This window comes from Schistocerca americana, chromosome 1 (genome assembly GCF_021461395.2).
Source record: "Schistocerca americana isolate TAMUIC-IGC-003095 chromosome 1, iqSchAmer2.1, whole genome shotgun sequence".
In the NCBI taxonomy this organism is placed as follows: Eukaryota; Metazoa; Arthropoda; class Insecta; order Orthoptera; family Acrididae; genus Schistocerca; species Schistocerca americana.
In genome coordinates this window covers 1,143,774,582-1,143,790,084 of record NC_060119.1, presented here as the reverse complement: position 1 = coordinate 1,143,790,084, position 15,503 = coordinate 1,143,774,582, and the positions used below count along the sequence as shown (strand labels likewise).

Genomic DNA, 15,503 nt, shown 5'->3' with positions numbered 1-15,503 from the left:
TGAACCACACATTTATCGATGTGAATCACAATACACTGCAGACAACCAGTGGACAGTTCTGCTCATAAGCAGGTTGTCCCCTCTTGTCACTGATCTCAGCGTTCAACATAGATTAATTGATGGTTAATTAGTTACTTGGTTCAAAACTGCATACATCATTTGATTGATACTTTTATCAAAATCATGTGGTACGAAAGTGTTTTTTAATCCTACTTCCACTAAAAATGAAACCTCCATTTTTCTCTTTTTAACAAACAATCAATATCGGTAATATTGGTGGAGGGTAAAATCGTAGAGGGGAGACCAAGAGATGAATACACTAAGCAGATTCAGAAGGATGTATGCTGCAGTAGGTACTGGGAGATGAAGAAGCTTGCACAGGATAGAGCACCGTGGAGAGCTGCGTCAAACCAGTCTCTGGACTGACATTAATACTTAAATAGAAACTCGTTCAAGGAATAGCTGCAGTTTTCCAGGAGGAATGATTTTAGTTTAGATTTAAAAATACCTTTGCAACTTGTCTGACATATCATGTCATTGGCCAAATGATGTAAAATTTCTGTTGTTGCACTTTGAATACCTTTTTGAGCGACTGACAGATTTAATAATGAGTAACAAAGGTCCTTTTTCTTCTAGCGTTGCTAGTACAGACATTACAGTTCACACAAATTGTGATGGTTTAATTATGACGAAGCTCACTAGCGAAAATATATTAAGATGAAGCAGCTAAAAACCCTAACTTCTCGAAGAGGAACCCATGTGATGATCGTGGTTGATCACCACTTATTACTATGTCTGCTTGCTTTTATGCAATGGATTTCTAAGTGATGAGTAACGACAGAAAATTACTTCATAAGACATTATTGAGTGGAAATTTGCTAAATATTTCAGAATGCTTATTAATTTCGTTCCAAGACTAACAGTTATACGAAGAGCAAAAGCAGCTGAACTGAGTAGTATGATTTTACCAGTGCAAATTTTCATCAATGTGTACACTTAAAAATTTGCAGCATTCTACCCTATTTACTGAGTCCTCCCGACATGCTACATCTGCTGTTGGTGTGACACTATTTGTTGAAGAGAATTCAAAAGAATTTGTTTTATCATAATGTAAACATAGACCACTATCGGCGAACCACTTAATAATACTTTGTAAAACGTCGTTAACATCCTCTTGCAATGGGATATACTATAGTATCGTCTGAAGGAAAGTGCAATGCTGTTTTTTGAATGTTTAGTGGAAGGTCATCCTCAGGTATAAGGAACAAGAGTGGAATCAAAACTGAACCCTACACAACACTCCTCGTGATCTGTACTTAGTCACTAAACTTATCTTAAATCTGTCTACTTCTTCCAAATTTTGTCTGATTTATTCATAAAAATTTTTGCAATCTCTTTTGTCAGGTATGACTCTAACCACTTTCTCGCAAAGCCTTCAATTAGATAAAACTTTATTTTATCCCAAGAGCGTAACATGATCTACACAATCAAATGCCTTGGAAAGATCACAAAAGAGACTAACTGGTGATCTTCTATTATTTCAGGCTCTTAATATTTGGTGGGTGAACGTGTCAGAGAATGTTGTTGTGGTCTTCAGTCCAAAGACTGGTCTGATGCAGCTCTCCATGCTACTCTATCTTGTGCAAGACTCGTCATCTTCGAGTAACTACTGCAACCTGCACACTTCTGAATCTGCTTACTGTACTCATCTCTTAGTCTCCCTCTACGATTTTTACTCTCCATGCTGCCCTCCAGTACCAAACTGGTGATCCCTTGATGCCTCAGAATGTGTCCTACCAACCGATCCCTTCTTCTAGTCAGGCTCAACGACAAATTTCTCTTGTCCCCAGTTCTATTCAGTACCTCCTCATTAGTTATGTGATCTACCCGTCTAATCTTCAGCATTCTTCTGTAGCAGTACATCTCAAAAGCTTCTACTCTATTCCTGTCTAAGGTTTTCATGTTTCACTTCCATACAAATACTTTCAGAAAGGACTTCCTGACACTTAAATCTATACTCGATGTTAACACATTTCTCTTCTTCAGACCTTGCCAGCCTACATTTTATATCCTCCTTACTTCTGCATCTACATCTACGTACATACTCCGCGATCCACCATACGGTGCGTTGCGGAGGGTACCTTGTACCACAACTAGCATCTTCTCTCCCTGTTCCACTACTAAACAGAACGAGGGAAAAATGACTGCCTATATGCCTCTGTACGAGCCCTAATCTCTCTTATCTTATCTTTGTGGTCTTTCCGCGAAATATAAGTTGGCGGCAGTAAAACAGTAATGCAGTCAGCCTCAAATTCTGGTTCTCCAAACTTCCTCAGTAGCGATTCACGAAAAGAACGCCTCCTTTCCTCTACAGACTCCCACCCGAGTTCCTGACGCATATCCGTAACACTAGCGTGATGATCAAATTTACCAGTAACAAATCTAGCAGCCCGCATCTGAATTGCTTCTATGTCCTCCCTCAATCCGACCTGATAGGGATCCCAAACGTTCGAGCAGTACTCAAGAATAGGTCGTATTAGTGTTTTATAAGCGGTCTCCTTTACAGATGAACCACATCTTCCCAAAATTCTACCAATGAACCGAAGACGACTATCCGCCGTCCCCACAACTTCCATTACATACTTGTCCCACTGCATATGGCTCTGCAGTGTTACGCCCAAATATTTAATCGACGTGACTGTGTCAAGCGCTACACTACTAATGGAGTATTCAAACATTAAGGGATTCTTTTTCGTATTCATATGCATTAATTTACCTTTATCTGTATTTGGAGTTAGCTGCCATTCTTTCCACCAATCACAAATCCTGTCCAAGTCATCTTGTATCCTCCTACAGTCACTCAACGACGACACCTTTCCATACACCACAGCATCATCAGTAAACAGCCGCACATTGCTATCCACCCTATCCAAAACGTCATTTATGTAGATAGAAAACAACAGCGGACCTACGACACTTCGCTGTGGCACTCCAGATGATACGCTCACCTCCGATGAACACTCACCATCGAGGACAACGTACTGGGTTCTATTACTTAAGAAGTCTTTGAGTCACTCACATATTTGGGAACCAATCCAATATGCTCGTACCTTAGTTAGGAGTCTGCAGTAGGGCACCGAGTCAAACGCTTTCCGGAAGTCCTGGAATATGACATCCGTCTGATACCCTTCATGCATGGTTCGCAAGATATCATGTGAAAAAAGGGCGAGTTGCGTTTCGCAGGAGCGATGCTTTCTAAACCTGTGCTGATGCATGGACAGCAACTTCGACCATCATCAGTTATATCTATAGTCAATTCATCTCTGTGTGTTCACAGGTTAAGTGGCTGAAGGAAGAGTTAGGGTTCGACTACGCCTTCAACTACAAGACGGTGAACGTGGACAAGGCGCTGAAGGAAGCGGCTCCTCAGGGTGTCGACTGCTACTTCGACAACGTGGGTGGGGAGCAGAGCGGCCAAGTGATCGCCAACATGAGGCACCGCGGCCGTATCTCCGTCTGCGGCTGCATCTCCACCTACAACGCCACCAAAGTGCCGATGGCGCCCGTCTTGCAGATGCACATGGTCGGCAAGGAACTCAAGATGGAGGGCTTCATGGTGGGGCGCTGGTGGGGCCGTTGGGACGAAGCTTTCACGGAGATGGCGCAGTGGATCAGGGAGGGCAAACTCAAGTACAAGGAGACCGTCACTGACGGCTTCCAGAACACGCCGCAAGCTTTCATTGGCATGCTCAGAGGGGAGAATCTAGGCAAGGCGGTTGTCAAGGTCTGAGTTGATTTCCACCCACGATAAATGCTCTTATTTCCAGGAAGATGAGAAGGACGCTGATGGTTCATCAAAGTGATCTAATATCTGCCAATTCATCAGTACAAGAGAATAGAGTTACTCATAAAATTATTGTATACTTTCAATAAAATAATATTGCTTCAACATGTTACTTACCATACCAACAATAATACTACACTACTGGCCATTAAAATTGCTACACCAAGATGAAATGCAGATGATAATCGGGTAGTCATTGGACAAATATATTATACTAGAACTGACATGTGATTACATATTCACACAATTTGGGTACCTAGATCCTGAGAAATCAGTACCCAGAACAACCACCTCTGACCGTAATAACAGCCTTGACATTGAGTCAAACAGAGCTTGGATGGTGTGTACAGGTACAGCTGCCCATGAAGCTTCAACACGATACCACAGTTCATCAAGAGTAGTGACTGGCGTATTGTGACGAGGCAATTGCTCGGCCACCACTGACCAGACGTTTTCAATTGGTGAGAGATCTGGAGAATGTGCGGGCTAGGGCAGCAGTCCAACATTTTCTGTACAGGACCTGCAACATGCGGTCGTGCATTATCCTGTTGAAATGTAGGGTTTCGCGAGGATCGAATGAAGAGTAGAGCCACAGGTCGTAACATATCTGAAATGTAACGTCCACTGTTCAAAGTGCCGCCAATGCGAACAAGAGGTAACCGAGACGTGTAACCAGTGGCACCCCATACCATCACGCCGGGTGGTACGCCAGTATGGCGATGACGAATACACGCTTCTAATGTGCGTTCACCGCGATGTCGCCAAACGCGGATGCGACCATCATGATGCTGTTAACAGAACATGGATTCATCCGAAAAAATGACGTTTTGCCATTCGTGCACCCAGGTTCGTCGTTGAGTACACCACCGCAGGCGCTCGTGTATGTGCTGCAGCGTCAAGGGTAACCGCAGCCATGGTCTCCGAGCCGAGAGTCCATGCTGCTGCAAACGTCGTCGAACTGTTCGTGCAGATGTTTGTTGTCTTGCAAACGCACCAATCTGTTGACTCAGGGATCAAGACGTGGCTGCACGATCGGTTACAGCCATGCGGATAAGATGCCTGTCATGTCGGCTGCTAGTGATACGAAACCATTGGGATCCAGCACGACGTTCCGTATTACCCTCCTGAACCCACCGATTCCATATTCTGCTAACTGTCATTGGATCTCGACCAACGCGAGCAGCAATGTCGCGATAAGATAAACCGCAATCGCGGTATGCTACAATCCGACTTTTATCAAAGTCGGAAAGGTGATGGTACGCATTTCTCCTCCTCACACGAGGCATCAAAACAACGTTTCTCCAGGCAACGTCGGTCAACTGCTGTTTGTGTATGAGAAATCGGTTGGAAACTCTCCTCATGTCAGCACGTCGTAGATGTCGCCACCGGCGACAACTTTGTTTGAATGCTCTGAAAAGCTAATCATTTGCATATCACAGCATCTTCTTCCTGTCGGTTAAATTTCGCGTCTGTAGCACGTCATCTTCGTGGTGTAGCAATTTTAATGGCCACTAGTGTACTAATTTTCCTGTATATTTTCAAATTATGTCCTAGCCAATCGCTCAGAAACTCTTTCTTCACAGTATCATCTAATGCAGGGGCACACGAAAAAGCGGCTCGATTACAGGATGCTCGCCAACTTACCGCGAATTGTTGCCGCCACGGGCAGATATAAGAACGAGGCATGCGAAATCAAACATAGACACAAGTAAACAGTCAGAATACGGCGCTATTGTCGGCAACGCCTATGTAGAACAACAAGTGTCTGGCGCGGTTGTTACATTGGTTACTGCTGCTACAATGGCAGGTTATAAAGATTTAAGTGAGTTTGAACGTAGTGTTACAGTAGGCGTACGAGTGATGGGACACAGGATCTACGAAGTAACGATGAAGTGGGAATTTTCCCGTACAGCCATTTCATGAGTGTACCGTGAATATCAGGAATGCGGTAAGACATCAAATTTCCGACATCACCGCGGCTGGGAAAAGATTCTACGAGAAAAAAAGATCCTACGACAACCCGGAGCAACGACGACTGAAGACAAGCGTTCAACGTGACCGAAATGAAGGGTTCCGCAAATTGCTGCAGATGTCAATGTTGGGCCATCAACAAGTGTCAGCGCGCAAAGCATTCAGTGGAACATCATTGCTAGGGCTTTCGGAGCCATAGGCCCACTCGTGTACCTTTGATGACTGCACGACACAAAGCGTTACGCCTCGCCTGTTCCAGTCAACACCAAAATTGAACTGTTGATGAATGGAAACATGTTGCCTTTACGGACGAGTCTCGTTCCAAATCGTATCGAGCGGCTACACGTGTACGCGTATGGAATCCGTGGACCCTGCGTGTCAGAAGGGGACTGCGCAAGCTGGTGGGAGAGTTGGTAATGGTGATGGTGTGTGTGCAGTTGGAATGCTCTAGAACCCGCGATACATCTAGATACGACTCTGACAGGTGACACGTACCTAAGCGTCGTGTCTCATCACCTGCATCCATTCACGTCCATTGTGCATTCCGACGGACTTGGGCAATTTCAGCAGGATAATGTGACACCTCACATGTCTAGAATTACTACAGAGTGGCGCTAGAAACATTCTTCTGACTTTCAACACCAAATTCCCCACACATGAGCATATCTGGGATAATGTGACACCTCACATGTCTAGAATTACTACAGAGTGGCGCTAGAAACATTCTTCTGACTTTCAACACCAAATTCCCCACACATGAGCATATCTGGGATGTCTTGCAAAGTGCTGTTCAGAAGAGATCTCCACCTCTCGTACTTTTACGGATTTATGGACAACTCTGAAGGATTCAGGGTGTCAGTTCCCTCCAGCACCACTTCAGACATCAGTCGAGTCCACGTCACGTCACTTTGCTTCACTTCTGCTTGCTCGCGGGGACCCTACACGATATTATACAGGTGAACCAGTTTCTTTGGCTCTTCAGTGAATGTCTTAGCCAACTTCTCAGGAAACTAATACTTCAATACAGGGGGTGTACGAAACCCGACTCGAGTATTGGTTAGTAACCATTTAAGTACGAATTGTGGCCGGCCACAAGCAGATAAGACAACAAATAGATAAACATGTAATATTTAGGTAATAAAGAAATAACACGTAAGTCAATGCAAAATTCCACATTTACTGAATACATCTCGTCCTTTATTTTACACCTGTTGCTAAAAAGACACCTTTGTGTTTCAATGCACTTTTGTACGCTCCCAAACATGTCAATATATACTTTGCGCAACTCTGCCAAAATTTTGTTGCGAATATTGCCCCTCGAGTCTTCTAATATTATTGAGTTACCTGCGTACACTTTTCCTTTTAGAGTGCCACTCTCCGCCCCATCCGCACTCCCCCATAAAGCTCGTAAGTGATAGGTCCCGCGAACGTGGCGGCCACAGTCTTTTCCTGACAGTCCTTTCTTCTGTGATTTTTTCATGAATTCGTGAGACTGTCCCGCAGGAAGTATGGCACGTCGCCCCAACCAGTTGAAGGACAGCATACGTACGTTATTGAGGGGGCAGGGGGGGGGGGGGATGGTCAAGTTCGGGTAAAGTTCATCAAAGATTCATATATACGTAGCAATATTTACGGTTGTGTTAAAAGATAATTGGACCCACAATCCGACTTGCTGAGACGCTACAACACACTGTGATTTTTTCACCGTGAAGGAAAGAAGAAAGGAAGATCGGATTTAACGTCCCGTTGGCAGCTAAGTTGTTCGAGACGCAGTAGTAGCTCCGTGCCAAGGACGGGGAAGGAAATCGTCCTCCAGAACGCGAGTCCATTGCGCTAACCAGTGCGCCACCTCGCTCGGTCAACCGCGAAGAGGTTCCCCATTAATCCTCAACGAATTTTTTCTTGACCTGCTACGGGTGTTCCGGGTTAATTACTCATCAAAAACGGGAGCGGATCCAACATTCCACTCTCAACTGTTTGACACAGCCACACTCAGTAATTCACACTTCTAGAATTATCTCCCCCTTTTGAGTTCTTGAACACATGTCATGTTTTATTTTACACGTCTAGATCTGTAGGACCAAATTGAGGAGCAAATCTCCATGGTCATGGAACGTGTCAGTACACGAAATTACAGCATAAATCGAACAACTGACATAATTAAATGTTAATGAACCCAAAAAGAGACAAGCTATAAGTTTAAGTAAACGCAGTCAACAATATAACACAGGAATCAACTTAATTTTTCAACGAACTCCTTCCACAGAATACAAGGAGTGATCCATGAGGAAACTCTTCAGCTTAGTTTTGAAAGCACATGGACTACTGTTAAGATTTTTGAATTCTTATGGTAGCTCACTGAAAATGGATACAGCAGTATACTGCACACCATCTACACAAGAGTCAAAGAAGTGCGATCCAAATGCGGGTTGGAGTTCTGCCAAGTTTTAACTCAGTGAAAGCTGCTAATTCTTGGGAATGAGCTCATATTTCTAACAAGAAATGACAGTAAAGAATATATATATTGAGGGGCTATTGTCAGAATACCCAGACTAGAAAACAGCAGTTGACAAGAGGTTCGCAAAATTACACCACCCCATTTCTGAGCCAAAAATATCCTTTGAGAATGGGGAGGGTTACCCCAAATTATAATACCATAGGACATAAGTGAATGAAAATACGCGAAATAGATACCGTTCGAACAGCAAAAATGGCAGCATTAAGTTCTTGAACAAGATCCTGAACGTGGGATTTCCATGACAGTTTACTGTCTGTCTGAACACCCATAAATTTGAACCGTTCAGTTTCATTAATCGTGTGTCTGTTATGTGGAATTGTTGAATTGTGTGTTAGAAAGTGTAAAAACCGAGTCTTACTGTGATTTTGCGTTAGTTTATTTTCTACAAGCCATGAGCTTATGTCATGGACACCATTATGTGAAGCAGAGCCAGTGTTGTACACAACATCCTTTACTACCATGCTAGTGTCACCAGGAAAGAGAAATATTTTAGAATTACCTCTAATGCTAGAGGACATATCATTTACATACATAAGTAACAGATGTGGCCCCAGCACTGAACCCTGGGGTACCACCCATTTGATTTTTCCCCACTCAGCCCCACGTTCACAGCCACTGTTAACGCTGTGAATAATGACCTTTTGCTGTCTGTTGTTAAAGTAAGAGGAGAAGCAATTGTGAAGTACTCCCCGTATTACATAATGATCCAACTTCTGGATATTTTGTGATTAACACACTCAAACGCCATAGTTAAATCAAAAACGATGCCTAGCGTTCGATACCTTTTGTTTAATCTATCCATACCTCACTGAGAAAATCGAATATAGCATTTTCAGTACTTAAATCACTTCCTAGGCCGAACTGTACACTTGATAGCAAATTATGTGATATAAAATGATCAATTGCACTTACATACAGAGCCTTTTCAATAACTTTAACTAACTGTTGGCATAGAAACAGGTCCAAAATTTTCTGCATTATCCCTTTCTCCCTTTCCATAAAGCGGTTTCATCCATGTATGGTGTAATACAGGTTGACAAGACTTGCACGAAAGGTTCACTTGTTGTGACAATCTACGTCTCTGAATCATTCGAGCTCGAATATCCTCGACTCCAGCAAGTATACGAATGGACGGGTTTCGTTTCGTTTTCGAGCCGTTTCCAACTGACCCTGTAGTTCTCCAACACCACTTTGTCACCAAAACGTGTATATTGTATTGTTTTCTTTTGGTATGGAAACACCAGGAAATTTCTTTGCAAAAATGTCCCTAGTTTCCTTAAACGAAACAGTAGACACATAAGCCTCCACTATTGAGACTCATTGTTGAAGAGATTACATTTTTCTTCAAACGCCTTAACCCAGTCGCAACTGCTTTCGCGTTGACAATACAAATTTAGTCGCAATAGCTTTGAAACAGTAGATGACAATAGGTGGGCAACAACGAGCAGTGAAGTACTCGGGGCCCGTTTTCCGTGCGCCACTCTGTACCAATAGTTCAATGGCTCTGAGCACTATGCGACTTAACTTCTGAGGTCATCAGTCACCTAGAACTTAGAACTAATTAAACCTAACTAACCTAAAGACATCACACACATCCATGCCCGAGGCAGAATTCGAACCTGCGACCGTAGCGGTCACGCGGTTCCAGACTGAAGCGTCTAGAACCGCACGGCCACACCGGCCGGCTCACCCGGTACCTTTTTATATTGTGCTACAATTCACAGTCAGCCCGCATGGCCTCTCGAAAACAGCTTTATGCGACGAATGCCAAATCATTGACTCCGAATCCCACAGATCTGTACGCAAGGAACAACTCTAATCATGAAAATGGATCAGAGAAAAGCTATCCAGCATCATCGGAACGAATCTTTCTATAATTACAACAGATAATATCACCAAACCGGACTCATACCTGCGCTCAATGGCCAGTGGCGTGGTTGCTAGGACACTTCGTGCCTTAGATACGAGAAAATAAACCTCCCTCTTACTTGAACTAGAAGCAATTTTTAATCACCGAATGTTGGAAGCCACATCAAATTCCAGACGCAGAGAGTGCATACGGGATTGCCTCAGCAAAAACCTCCGTCATTAAAGTTTCGTGAAGCGCGCAATCTGATGTGTCCCGACGAAACTACCACAGTCACGCCACAACTGTGAGTTCTTCGACTGCTTGGTGTGGTGGCACATGAAACTAGAATAAGTGAAATATTAGTTCATTTTATTACATAACGGAATAAAAAATTTACTTACCTTGACACAGATCTTTTCCAGTGCATTGCATGGTAAGCTACACATGTTACTGGTTATTAAAAAAAATCACTTGATTGACAGATTAACAAACTGTTCTCCTGCAGTACAATGTTCCACATTTAAATAAACAAGTCCTTCAAAACTTTAACAACCACGTTAATCTTGTACTATGATGCTGACTCCTTTAGATGACGTCACAAACTGGGGCTGAGCTCTTACGTGCTCAACAATATATTTACCTCAGTGTGAGGGAGCTGTAAAGTTTACAGGGGTGGCGTGGTCTTGGAATATCCCCTCCCACATGTCATCGTAGATTGCATTGAACTCTCGGTAATATTTGTGGTATTGATTCGTATTGTTAACTTTAGTGTGGCAAGGTGGTTCTATGTCATACCACACAATCTACTTCGGAGTATAACATGCCAAATTAAGAGTGGAGGAGCTAAGGCTAAATATGTGCTGGATCTTGCTCATTAAATCGTCTGAGGCCAGCATGGAATGGAAGAGGACTCAATTGCAGCATTTCAACAAATCTCATTCTCAGGAGAATCTTTCTCATGCTGGGCAAAATAGGAAGTTTTTTTTATTTATTTACTTAAAAAGTGTGCTTTATTTTAGTCACTTTGATGACAAGACACTTTGTTCCCAGTGTGATTGGTTTCTTTTTTTTTCGTTTTTCTCCAACAAAACTGATAATTGTTATAGTTTCCTGAATAACAGCGAGTGCCAAAGTTTTTCTTTTTTTTAAGTTGCAGGAAAATACTGTTTCTCTATAATTTAGCTCTGAACATTAAGTTGGTCCTGAAGGGGACTTCATAAGAAGTTGAACGATTTTATTTGACAAAGGATTTTTATGCAGAAATAAGGATTTGTTTCGCTGTCAACGCTTATAACAAGACTAGAATTGGGTGGTCGTAATTAAACTGCAGCTACTTGTAGAGTTCCAATGTGGGCTATAATTTTAGTGTGACTGTGAAAATTGGTAGATACGCTTATGCGTTAAAGTTTAACCGATTCATACTGAAAAAAATTAGATCGAATTTTGGTCACCAGGATGAAATCTGGCGCTGTACACTCTTTATATAGCTGTGTGACTTTCGAGCTGTCATTTGACACGTTGTAACGAGAGTGAACAGTACGGCTATCGAGAAGAGAGACCCTACGCTGTTTTATGTCGTTGGAAGCAATGGAGTATAGGTGACTGAAAGGCCGGAAAAGAGGTCCAAGGTTATTAAATGGTTTAAAGAAGATCATAATGAATTCGAAAACACAATTGAGCTTGGTATGGCACCTAGAATATGAAGGCGTCCCATCCGGTTCACGTTACTGAGGAGGTTGATGGGAAGTGCTAGTTCTCATGCAGTGTCACGAGAATTTAACCTACGATCAACATTACGGAAAGTTTTGCTGTTCGTTTTACTCTGGTACCCTGGCACAGTGGCATGTTGGTCTAGATGGTGCAGCGACTGAAAACACATGATCCGCAGCGACGTTCTGAATTTCTTGTTTTTTCTAGCACTGATCGAAGATGATGAATTGTGGCCCTCCTTGCATCCTATGATGTGATTATTCACATTTTACACTACAGTGCATAATGAATACACAGAACTGCCGAATCTGGAGTGTTGCTACCGCGTTTGTGCACGAAGAGCCACTGTATTCGCTGTATGTGTGGTTTCACAAGAACTTTTATTCTTGGTGTGTTATTCTTCGAAGAGAATACACACATAGGCAGTGTCAGGTGTACCGTGATGCCTGCGCTTTAGCGATTCCTCCTTGTACAGAACGTGATTCCAACTTTGGAAGAGGGCAACTGTGTGGGGAGCACTGTTTTCATGCAAAATTGGGCGACACTGCATAACCCGTGAAAGATCTGCATAATGTAAACTTACACGAACGTGTCACCTCTAGAGGTTTTCCAGATGTATAGCCTGCAAGATCTCTGGCTTTGGGGATATCTAACAGAAGGCATTTACTAGGATCAGTTTCGGTCTCTACGTGATCTGAAGGCCAGTATACAGGAGCACGTTGCTCAGCTACCACCGGAACTTCTGCCAGCAACTGTTCGTCACGTCGCTTTACTCATGCAGTATCTCGTCGATGTATCCGATGCTCATACTGAACAAACGGTAGTTACGAATGAAATCAACATTACACCTCTCTCACTTGTCTGATCTTTTCTTCCCAGATACTCCTAACACATTGCATATGGACACATATTTCTATTCGTCTTTCTTGCATTCACAGTGTCAGATCGGCACCTCGAGGCAAAAATTGGAACAAATTTTTCCAGCGTAAATCGCTTCCACATTATCGCATTAGAATCTTTACCAAGTTGCGCTGTGATGCGATAAATATAGCCCTCACTGGACCTCTGTAAGTAGCTGTGATTTAATTACAAGCACCCAGCATTTTCCATACCAATCACGGAGAAACCACAGCAAAGAAGCTGATCTTATCGAGTGAAACGATAGTTCCAAGGGTAGGGGGGAGGATAAGAAAGCTAAGTGGCCAGTGTGGTTTACTGCCATGTGAAGGACCCGGGTTCGGTTCCTGGAGCTGTCCAGCGTATTTCGTTGGTGGGAGGACTGGAACGGGGCACACTCAGCTCCGTTATGGAAACTGAGGATCTACTCGACCGAGCAGAAAGCCGGAAGCGGCCAGGACAAGAGTGTGCTATCGCCACACCCCTCCGTACCGTATCCGATGACGCCATTGACAGAGGGCGAGACGCCGATCGGTCAGTAACGATGGTCCAGCCAAGGCCTGTAGACGGAGTACAAGTCGTTGAAGATGTTTGGGTGTTCTAATTGACCGGACTTGTGAATAGTTAACAGCTGGTCGCTCCTGGCCTATATATCAGCATTTCCGCTCATCAGACAACCCAAACTTTTATATTACTGTGCATCCTCATATTTTAGCAGAGCAATGATTGTTCCAAAAAATTTCGGGCGTGTAGCAGCATACATTTCACTTATTCGTCTAATATTGGACAGACGACACCTATAGTCTATGACATGCATAGAGAACGACATGCCCACTCAGCTCTTACAACTTAATAAATCGTCGGTGGAAGAGCACTATATTGACACTGGGCACCCTATGGTGTGTCATAACCACGGAATTTTAGCCTCGACTTCATATTTCTGGGACTCGGTAGTGAAAGAAGCAACTGAAATTCGGTTGGCGACGAATTTAATTAACAGAGTCAGCCGCTTTAGTTTGGAAATCATGGAATCCGGCACATTCTGTAATAAAGTCACAAAGACGTTGAGCCATGCACGGCACGTGTTAATGCCGTTTACTGCTTGGCATCTTGTCATTGCGGTTACGGCATCTCGTTTGTTATTCGATTTACTGGCGTCACTAAGTTGCTGGCTTGCCTGCCTGCGAGTGGCAGCAGCAGCGCTTATCGATACGTTACTGTTGTACTATCTTTGGAGCGACCGCTATTATTTCTGGGTCTCGTTGTGTGGAGCAGGGAGTTGCGAACGGACTTGGGGCCCAGCAGCGAGCAGGTCAGTGCAGCACGAGGGCAAAAAATCAAATGTGTGTGAAATCTTATGGGACTTAACTGTTAAGGTCGTCAGTCCCTAAGCTTACACACTACTTAACCTAAATTATCCTAAGGACAAACACGCACACTCATGACCGAGGGAGGACTCGAACTTCCGTCGGGACCATCCGCACAGTCCATGACTGCAGCGCCTAAGACCTCTCGGCTAATCCCGCGCGGCAGCACGCGGGCAAGCCGGGGCCACTGGCGGAGTGCTGCCACTGCTGGATCGAAGAGAGCTATCTGCGAGGGCGACTTCATTACACACAGAATCCTAGACGTTTAAGCTGGGTGAAGAGTTAACTGCTAATGCAAACTCGACTATTCTGAGATCTCGCCTTTGGTCGGCGGGTTGTTGCTGCCAGGGCCGCTGAGCCTGGCAGCAACGAGTGAAGTGTTTCGAGGCGGTGAAATATTGCAGCCGTTTCTCTATATGTTATTCATCGTTGAAATTAGTATTATTCTCATTAGTGAAGTGCAAACCAGCGGTATTTTCTGCTTTGTGGCCACTAACGCCCAAGTTACCTGCCATGGAGGTTAGCGTACTCTTCCAACATGTACCTTTCCTTGTCGTGTTGATGCTGTCCGACAGCGCATATACACTCCTGGAAATTGAAATAAGAACACCGTGAATTCATTGTCCCAGGAAGGGGAAACTTTATTGACACATTCCTGGGGTCAGATACATCACATGATCACACTGACAGAACCACAGGCACATAGACACAGGCAACAGAGCATGCACAATGTCGGCACTAGTACAGTGTATATCCACCTTTCGCAGCAATGCAGGCTGCTATTCTCCCATGGAGACGATCGTAGAGATGCTGGATGTAGTCCTGTGGAACGGCTTGCCATGCCATTTCCACCTGGCGCCTCAGTTGGACCAGCGTTCGTTCTGGACGTGCAGACCGCGTGAGACGACGCTTTATCCAGTCCCAAACATGCTCAATGGGGGACAGATCCGGAGATCTTGCTGGCCAGGGTAGTTGACTTACACCTTCTAGAGCACGTTGGGTGGCACGGGATACATGCGGACGTGCATTGTCCTGTTGGAACAGCAAGTTCCCTTGCCGGTCTAGGAATGGTAGAACGATGGGTTCGATGACGGTTTGGATGTACCGTGCACTATTCAGTGTCCCCTCGACGATCACCAGTGGTGTACGTCCAGTGTAGGAGATCGCTCCCCACACCATGATGCCGGGTGTTGGCCCTGTGTGCCTCGGTCATATGCAGTCCTGATTGTGGCGCTCACCTGCACAGCGCCAAACACGCATACGACCATCATTGGCACCAAGGCAGAAGCGACTCTCATCGCTGAAGACGACACGTCTCCATTCGTCCCTCCATTCACGCCTGTCGCG

The 15,503-nt window shown here is 44.2% G+C and overlaps 1 protein-coding gene across 1 annotated transcript in view; it reads left to right on the top strand.

Moving 5' to 3' along the window:
• LOC124551355 (prostaglandin reductase 1-like) overlaps nt 1–3,899 on the top strand; it is a 30,666-nt gene extending 26,767 nt beyond the window's left edge. Inside the window, exon 3 of the mRNA XM_047126393.1 lies at nt 3,338–3,899. Coding sequence (XP_046982349.1) covers nt 3,338–3,790 — 453 coding nt within the window. The 3' untranslated portion in view covers nt 3,791–3,899. The remainder of the gene's footprint in view (nt 1–3,337) is intronic.
• The last annotated feature ends 11,604 nt before the right edge of the window (nt 3,900–15,503 follow it).